Genomic DNA, 9,797 nt, shown 5'->3' with positions numbered 1-9,797 from the left:
TGGCAGAAGGAAGGCCATAGATGATTAGGAATACATAGGCTGCAAGGAAGCAGACATGGTCCCAGTGTGTTGTTGGGACAGTGTGAGCCTAGACCAAAACTCAAGGGAATGAACTACATTCTCTGTTCTCTAATCTGTTTGGCTCCTGCCACTTTGCTCTCCCAGTGCCATCACAGCCATCTTACATCACTGGGCTTAGACACTACCAGGTTAAGCTGTTCTTAGTAACTGCTTAGGGCTACAATTTAAATTTTCTTCCTATTCTACAGTGACATCGGCTGTTTCTAACTTTTACCATTTTAGTAATGCTGTGGTATAAATTCTTTGTACATTTATCATTGGACACATGGGAAACATTCCATAAGACAAACTTTCTGTCAAAAAATATATACTTTGAAAATTGGTACTTATGTTAAATTGTGTTCTCAGAATTTAAAAATTACTCTAGTACTTTGAACAAACATGGGTTGTTCACTTTTTAACCTAACTGTTGCTTTCAACATTATAATAAATTCATTATTAAAGATCAAACACCTACTAGAGTTTCACTCGTTGAGAAAATCTGAATAAGAGCAGATAATGTTGAGATTTAAGTAATAATCTAATATCCTATCTATATACCTCTGGTTCCATCCAGCTATTAGGCTGGTTAAATATAAACCTTTCTATTAATGAATTAGCATTCTTTTTCTTTAGAAAAAAAAATCAAAGATACATAGTTGTTCAGCCACTTGCAAATATTATTTTTATTTACTTAGAATTTTGCTTCAGTTTAATTTTAGGTATAGACATTACCTAACTACTTAATTAACATTCTCAGGCTAGGATTCTATTCGTATGACTTAGGGTGTAAGCGTAATATGCTGAGTTGCCATGGCAACTATGGATATTATGTACTGTAATCAAGATACGTATTTCACATAAAAATCTCATCAAAACAACATGGGGAAACATTTCTATTTAAAAAGGTCACACAGAGCAGTGTTGTGGCTCAAGAAGTAAGGCGCCGGTCCCATATACTGGAGGTGGCGGGTTCAAACCCAGTCCTGGCCCAAAAAAACTGCAAAAAAACCCCCCAAATAAATAAATAAATAAAAAGGTCACACATCATGTCAAATGACCTACATCAGGGTGATATTTTAAACAGTCATGTTTCCCTTTAGCTATCAAATTTTAAACCCAAACAACACAATCTAATTGTATGTACACTTATACTATTAATCCAGAAAAAATACTATACTGGTGCTCAGGCAATAGCTATAGCTTGCAAGGATACTACCACCCTTCCTCCTCTCTCTTTTTTTTTTTTGGAGACAGACTCTTCACTTTGTTGCTCTCAGTACAGTGCTGTGTCATTTTAACTCACAATAACCTCCAACTCTTGGGCTTGAAGCGATTCTCTTGGTTCTGTGGCATCCTACCTCATAGCAACCTCCAACTCTCAGGTTCAAAGCAATTGTCTTTTTTTTTTTGGAGACAGAGCCTCAAGGTGTCCCCCTGGGTAGAGGGTAGAGTGCCGTGGCACCACAGCTCACAGCAACTTTCAACTCCTGGGCTCAAGCAAGTCTCCTGCCTCAGCCTCCCAAGTAGCTGGGACCACAGGCGCCCGCCACAACGCCAGCTATTTTTTTTTTTTTTTTTTTGGTTGCAGCCGTCATTGTTGTTTGTCGGGCCCAGGCTGGATTCAAACCCGCCACTTAGGTGTATGTGGCTGGAGCCTTAGGCACTTAAGCCATAGGCGCTGAGCCTGTTTATTTAATTTTTTTAAACTAAATCATAACTGTATACATTAATGCATTTATGGGGTACAACGTACTAATTTTATATACAATTTAAGATGCCTACGTCAAACTGGTTAACATAACCCTCATCTCACTTATTATGTTAAGACATTTATACTTTACTCTTAACAGATTCAACATGTACCCTTGCAATATACACCATAGGTGAGATCCTACCGATTACCCTCCCTCGACCCTTCCTCCATCTATCCTCTCCCCTTCTCTCCCCCTCCTCTTACCTCCTTCATGAGATTACATATGTTTAAATGCCACCTATTAACTATGTGGTCCTAGACAAACTGTTTAACCTCCTGCAGCCTCAGGGTTCTTACCTATAATATGGAACTAGAAACAGTACAGAATTTCTTGGGACCTTGGTAAAAACTAAGAGAGATAATGCATGTATGATACTTTTCATAGAGTCTGGCACATGATAAAATGTTAAAATAAATATTATCTGGCTCGGCGCCTGTGGCTCAAGCGGCTGGGGCGCCAGCCACATACACCTAAGGTGGTGGGTTCGAATCCCCAGTCCGGCCTGCCAAACAACAATGATGGCTGCAACCAAAAAATGGCCAGGCGTTGTGGCGGGCGCCTGTGGTCCCAGCTACTTGGGAGGCTGAGGCAGGAGACTCGCTTGAGCCCAGGAGTTGGAGGTTGCTGTGAGCATGATGCCATGACACTCTACCCAGGGGGATAGCTTGAGGCTCCATCTCAAAATAAATAAATAAATAAATAAATAAATAAATAAAATAAAATAAAATAAATATTATCCATTACTATCAAAAAAGGGTCACTTTTTAAGTGTGATAATATTATTGTGGGTTTTTTAATAAGTCCTTGTATCTTAAACACACTGATACACTTTTAGAAGAAAAGAGATGCTATCTAAGATTTATTTCAAAGTAACCAATTTTGTGTAGATAAAAGTATCCATTGTAGGAGAAAATGTAGATGTATGGATGAAATAAGATTTTCCATGTTTCAATCTCTGTAGGAACAGGTAACAGGTTCATGGAAGTTCACTGTATTATTTGCTCTACTTTTGTGTATATGTGAAAAAAAATAATTTTTTTTTATTGTGGAAAAAGATACAGACATTCTGTGTCTTGGCCATCGATAAGGTGAAATTCAATACTACTTCCAAAGCAACAGTTCTGAGTTTTCTTAGAGAATATCACCAAAAGGAGACCTACATTAAGTCATGCAAGCAATCACATCTCTTGGGCTTTAGGAGCAATGATTTAAACAAAGAAAGACTAGCCTAGAGCTCTTTTGGACAAAGTCCAAGATAAGTAATGACAAAAATCCCCCAAAACTTAGAAATTCAAGACAATTGTTTCCCAGTAGGCAGAATCGAGTCCCAATTAAACCAAACAATAATCAATTACTTGTTTTAAATCACCTGGCATCTATAAAGAGCAAATGAGCACACCATACTGAAAAAATGAAATACCACATTGAAGAGTCTGGGATTCCCCCACTTTGTTTCTTACCAAAGCACCAACAGAAAAAAGTAAACACTAAATGAATGAGTCTAATAGATGGAGTAGGTGAGATTCCTGACTCAAAAACCCACCAGTTTTCACATTCCCCAGATGCTCACCTAGAGTAAGGGTGAGCAAACTTTGCCCCAAAGGCCAAATCAAGCTTGCACCCTTGTTTCTATACAGCCTTTGAATGAAGAATGATCTTACATTTTCAAAGAGATGAAAACAAATACATATACTTACACAAAATATGTGACAGAGACCATATGTAACCCATAAAACCTAAAATATTTACTACCTGGTCCTTTATAGAAAGAACATACTAACTCCTGACTTATAGTGAAAGCCCATGAAGTAATCCAGCATGTTATCCCAGATGATTTCAACGTGGCAGGTCTGCCTGTCTAACCAACCGAACAAGCAATTAACATTTTTGGCTACTATCCCCATCCCCTACCTGGTGCTTCCAAATCTGCGCCTTCAGAGCACCTCTTTTGTCAGTCTCCAAGCAGAAAGGCTCAACCTGGGTCACATTCTTTACCTTCTTCTCCGGCAGGTTAATAGTGTCAAAATGAGGCAAGGGAAGTGCCTTGAACACAGGTACCTAGTAGAAGAGGAAATAAAGAGATTTAACACAAAGGTGTCTCTAGCCAAAAACAGCTGCTCCAAAATATTTGGATGACTCTGAAAAATGGGGAATGCCAATTAGTTTTCAAAGCAGCATGGTCAAGCAGAAAAGAATAATGGGCTCAAAAGGAAATCTAGGCTTTACTCTCTATACGTGTATATTGCCAATAACTGGTAGTGTGATCAGAGGCAAGTCACTAACCTGCTTACTCCATTTATATTTTATAAGGTTCTTAGAGAGATCAAAGGAAGTCAGTGATTTTATAGTTTGTTTTTCTGGGGGGGGGGGGTTGGTTTTTTTTTTGAGACAGAGTCTCACTGACACCCTTGGTAGAGTGCCATGACATCACAGTTCACAGTAACCTCCAACTCTTGAGCTTAGACAATTCTCTTGCCTCAGCCTCCCAAGTAGCTGGGACTATAGGTGCCCACCACAATGCCTAGCTATTTTTGTTGCAATTCTCATTGCTGTTTTAGCTGGCCGGGGCCAGGTTTGAACTTGCCACCCTCGGTATATGGGCCCAGCACCCTACCCACTGAGCCACAGGTGCCACCCAGTTAAAAGTACAATAGAAAAGATTATCTTTGAGGGCTCAAAGAGTAGCATTATGCCATTTATAGAGATGGAAACACCTACCTCCCCTTTCTGCAGTTCTCGTATTTTCATCTCTTTCTTTAACTGACGTTCTTTGTCTCGAGAATCAAAGGAGAAAGGGCATAACTCCACAGTTCTTGCCTCTGGGATTTGGGGCTTAAAAGGCACCCCATAATGTGGCACAGGTTGAGCTCTTACCACTACTGGTTCATCTTCTTCCTAAGTGAAAAATTGCAGTTTAGAAACAAAACTTATCACTCTCACCCACATCCTCAGAATGTGAAGTCAGAAAATATATGTGACAATAAATAAGGCAACTTGCTCAACTTTTTAGATGTCTTAACTTCCTTTTCTATCAAAGAATGATAGTATCTAAGTGATCTCCCATCTCACAGAGGTTAGACCCACATGAAGGCATTTGCTTAAGTACTAACATAATTTTTTTTTTTTTTTTTGAGAGAGGGATAGAGTTTCAAACTGTTACCCTGGGGAGAGTGTTGTGGCCTCATAACTCATAGCAACCTCAAACTCTTGGGCTCAAGCAATCCTCCTGCCTCAGCCTCCCAAGTAGCTAGAACTACAGGCACCCACCACAATGCCAAGCTAGTTTTTCTATTTTTATTTTTATTTATTTGAGACAGAGTCTCACTATGTCACCCTGGGTAGAGTGCCATGCCATCACAACTCTTAGCAACCTCAAACCCTTGGGCTTAAGCGATTCTCTTGCCTCAGCCTCCTGAGTAGCTGGGACTACAGGCAGCCGCTATACACCCAGCTATTTTTTTGTTGCAGTTTGGCCAGGGCCGGGTTCGAACCCTCCACCCTTGGTGTATATGGCTGGTGCCATAACCACTGTGCTATGGGCACTGAGCCAGCTTTTCTATTTTTAGTAGAGACAGGGTCTTGCTCTTGTTCATGCTAGTCTCACATTCCTGAGCTCAGGAAATACACTGCCTTGGCCTCCCAGACTGCTAGGATTACAGGCATGAGCCACCATGCCCACCTCCACAATTATTATTATTATTATTTTATTTTCATTTTTTTTAAGATGGAGTCTCACTTTGTCACCTTCAGTAGAGTGCCTCGGTGTTACAGCTCACAGCAAACTCAATCTCTTGGGTTTAAATGATTCTCTTGCCTCAGCCTCCCAAGTAGCTGGGACTACACGTGCCTGCCACAACACCCAGCTATTTTGAGAGACAGGGTCTCACTCTTGCTCAGGCTGGTGGAACCTGTGAGCTCAGGCAATCCACCTACCTCGGCCTCCCAGAGTGCTAGGATTATAGGCATGAGCCACCAGGCCCAGCCTCCCACAATTATATTTTTAAACAATATAAAGTTTTTCATAGGAATGTTATGCAAACTAATGAGTCAAGCAGTATGAATAAAATGAAGATCAGAAGACAGGTCTTATAACCAAGGATATACCTCACTCTCTTCTTTCACATAGCCTCTAGACTCCACTGAAACATGTGACTGGGACTAAATTATTGTCACACCCAGAATAGGAGCTACTGGGACTTAATTATCGTCACACCCAGAATAGGAGCAAGTAAGTTGTTTGGGTTCAAACTGGTTAACACAAGATTACTGTGTATTTTCATTTCAAATGAATCTATAAAGGGGTGCATGCCTGAGATCTGCTATAAAATTACCCTAACTCTGGTTATTTATAAATAAAAATGGGAGATGTAGTACGAAACTAGCCTGATCAATGACAGTTCATGAATTACAATTCCATGAACCATCACCACACGGTCACCTTAGCAACTCTTGGGTTACTGGAGATAGTATAAAGCGGACAGAACTGCTTAGTATGAATTTTAGAAGTCCCTCACTGAACTGCCTCAGTGACATTATCTTAGGCAAAATAAAGCATAGAGCTTGGCAACTTTTGATCCATGTTACAAAGACAGGTAATTTTCAATGCTACAGAAACAGACAAGCCTCCAACTTCTCCTCACTGTTTCCATAATTTGTAACCAGTTCTCTCTGAGAGCCAAAAGATTCATACTCTTACCAACTACTTTGTTCTTCAAGGAGCAAAAAGATGATTCAATGTTTATACTCATTATTTAAAGACAACTCCAGACAAGAGTGGTTACTTTAAACTCCATCAAATTTAAAAACTAGTAAGTCTTAGACTGGCTATACAGAAGGAAAAAAAAACTCTCCACCCCCAGGGAATTACCTCATCTCCTTTGGTGGGTATCCGAATTCTGTTCTTCAGTGCAAAAGCTGGTGACTTGGGGACAGTGATTGGAAGTACCTTCTTTTCAGGAACACCCTGTAAGAATTAAGTAACTTGATTATACATCCTAGAACAATTTCCACTAGGCTGCATAAGATGATTAAATTCTTTTCTTAAAGAAAAATACATGTATTGGGAATCAAAAAAGGCTACTATTAATATGTTAGTATGTTGTTCACCTAAGACAAAGGCATATCTGGTATATGGTAACACACCAAAAATGGGTTATCAAGACAGAACAGCAAACAGTAAGGACGTAGGTAGAGCTGAATATTCAATAAAAATATGATTCACCAAAAATCTTTTATTTTCTTCCCTCCATACAAAACGTCATAACATTTATTTAGATATTCATTTCCCCTGCTGGCCTATAAATGCTTGAGGGTAGGGACGATTTTATCCTACCAATCCCTAGTGCCTAACATAGATATTGGCAAGTACAAGGCATTCAGTAAATGTTGAATGAATGCAGTCAGAATGAATGAACACATGAGTAACAGAATTCATACCTTGGACTCTAAGAGAATACCTTGGGAGACGTCTCCTTAATCCCAACAATGCTGCAACTGTTCCAAACATGTTTGGAATGTCTTTCTTGGAGTGCCTTTCAAAGCCACTTTTTGGACCATGCAAGACAGTTGCTCAATCTTTACTTTTAATTTAACTAAACTGTTTTCACCTCTATTATCTTGGACTAATCAGAAGGTTTAGTTCCAAATAACTTTAGATTAGCTTCTAAAAGTAAATTAATGTTTAAAATACATATGAAGATTTGTCATTATTGAAGAGATCCAAAAAACTCTCTCAGGATCCAAAAGAAGTTGTTTTTCTAAAATGCTTTACATAGTATTACAATCACTGGAAAGGATTTATACCATCTCTCAAGGTGACCACTGTGAAGGAAATTCTGCAAGATTTCTTACACTTACTAAAGAACACTAAAATCACTAGTACAGTGAAATCCAATACAACTGACCCTGTAATCAGAGGGACAAATGTCTAAGAAATGGCTTGTCAAATGATGCTTACTATAAAACTGCAACAACAAAAATCTGCTGTTCTATAACACCCTGAACAAGTGAACACCAGCATCTGGTTTGAACACACAAAGTGCAAGAAGCAGCAGGAGAAACAATGAACAAGGAACCAGGAGTCTGTTCTAGCCTTCCTCTGCTTCTAATCTGTATAACCTGGGAACATCAGATCACTTTCTAGGCCTTGGAGGTTTGTTTTATTTTTTCATAAAACAAAGAAATCGAAATAACTCATTTAGTTCTAAAATAATGCCACTTGCCTTACTTTTCCCCCTCTCTCTATATCCACCCAGCAGAGAAATCTGCATTCTTAAAGGAGGAGCAATGGAAAGCTCTCATAATGATGAGACTTTTGAGTGGGATCAATCCTCATAATTAGTTGGGGGAGAGGAAAATATGATTTATGAAAATCATTTTGCAAGCAACTATCTACCCATACCCCATTCTCCTCTGTAATCAAAGCTAATGGGGCACTCAATTAAAAATAATGAGAAGAAAACTGGGATTCCAGAAACAGAGAAGTCCTCTTGTTTTGCTATCTTAAGTTTTTAAAATTTAAGCTTTTGAGGGCTGGAATATTGCCAATTTACATTCCTTTGTCTTCTCCACAGCACCTACAAGGTCATCTGATAATAACCATTCAATGAACAAACATGCACTGGCTAACATAATTGTACTTTTTTGTTTACATGTCTACCTGCTCTACCAGACTATGAAAGCTTTGAGAACAAGGGTGGTATCTTACTCCATCTTTGAATTCCCAGCGTCTAACACAGGATGGTGCATTTCAGCTTAAACTATCACTCCCTTAGTTATGCAGTATTGGAGTACGTGATTTGGCAGTCACTAGGTTAGGTGCTGGCGATGCAGCATGAAGGACATACACAGTCCTTGCTCTCAAGGAATTCACATTCTAGTGGAGGAAAGAGATAATGAATAAGTAACAAATCAAAAACTTCCAAATTTTAACAGGTGCTCTAAAAAAACCCCAGCAGAATGTGGCATTAAATATGAGTGGGAGAAGCTCCCTCAATGGGGAGTTTGGAGAAGGTATCTCTAAGGAGGTGGTATGTGGTTAGAACTGGGCAATGCCAGTGGACAGATGATGCATTTAGGAAAAGTAGTCAGGGTAGAGATGGGGACGGATATGCCCCCAAAGTGCCCTGGGACAAGCTCTTAGGCAGGTAGGAAACTACTGTGAAGCAGTAATATCTCAGGAAGTATGCAAAAACCCCACAAAATAAAACAAAAAACAAACTTTGTTGGCCTCCCCAAGTAAATATCTCTACTAAAATTACTGCCCTCACTGACAACACATCCAATTCCATGGTACCCAAGCTCCCCACCATTAGATATTGGCCCCAAGTTCACATTTTACACTTTGCTCAAGGCTTTCATCACTCAATCTCTGCCTTAGGGCCCATTCTGCCCCAACCCCATCTCTCATCAGGCCTACTATCTGCTTGCCACTGATCAATCACAAGTGGAACAACATAAGATAGAAGAAAAAAGAGCTTCATCACTAGGAGGAGACAGATGGCCTAAGAAACAACATAAAGATAGAAGAAAAAAGAGCTTCATCACTGGGGGGAGACAGATGAGGAATGACAATGAGCTGCAGCAGGGTTCCAGGGAGGTGGGCTCTTCAGTTCCATTATACTCCAATACTAGAAGTCCAAAGACCTACTCTTAATTATGCCACGAAATTTGAAAAATGTCTCTATGGGCAAGCCACATTCCCCTTGCAAAGCCTCTTTCTGGAAAATGAAGAGGGCAAAATACATCTAACATCTCCTTCTATGCCTTGCTTCTCTAGAAACCCAGAGTTAAAGTGAAACCACTAGAAATTGTAATAAGGCGGGCTACAAATTGTCAGTGTCAAGCTCAAAACCTTGATTTGCCATAATGAATGATGATAATAATAAGTACTGGGTGTAGAATAATATAGTTTTTTTTGTTTTTTTTTTTCTTTTTGAGACAGAGCCTTAAGCTGTCCCCCTGGGTAGAGTGCCATGGCAT

General features: G+C 39.5%; 1 protein-coding gene across 3 annotated transcripts in view; it reads right to left on the bottom strand.

Annotated features, from left to right (window-relative positions):
- Nucleotides 1–9,797, bottom strand: part of TPX2 (TPX2, microtubule nucleation factor) — a 92,726-nt gene that overhangs the window by 5,149 nt on the left and 77,780 nt on the right. For all 3 annotated transcript variants that reach the window (XM_023512163.1, XM_012804180.2, XM_023512162.1), the window contains exons 13-15: nucleotides 6,685–6,780; nucleotides 4,536–4,712; nucleotides 3,729–3,875 (exon numbers count right to left, since the gene is read on the bottom strand). In XM_023512163.1, coding sequence (XP_023367931.1) covers nucleotides 3,729–3,875; nucleotides 4,536–4,712; nucleotides 6,685–6,780 — 420 coding nt within the window. The remainder of the gene's footprint in view (nucleotides 1–3,728; nucleotides 3,876–4,535; nucleotides 4,713–6,684; nucleotides 6,781–9,797) is intronic.

This window comes from Otolemur garnettii, unplaced genomic scaffold, assembly GCF_000181295.1.
Source record: "Otolemur garnettii isolate 467f Iridium unplaced genomic scaffold, OtoGar3 scaffold00025, whole genome shotgun sequence".
NCBI classification, from domain to species: Eukaryota; Metazoa; Chordata; class Mammalia; order Primates; family Galagidae; genus Otolemur; species Otolemur garnettii.
The sequence above is the reverse complement of the archived record's forward strand: the minus strand, read 5'-3'. Positions and strand labels throughout refer to the sequence as shown.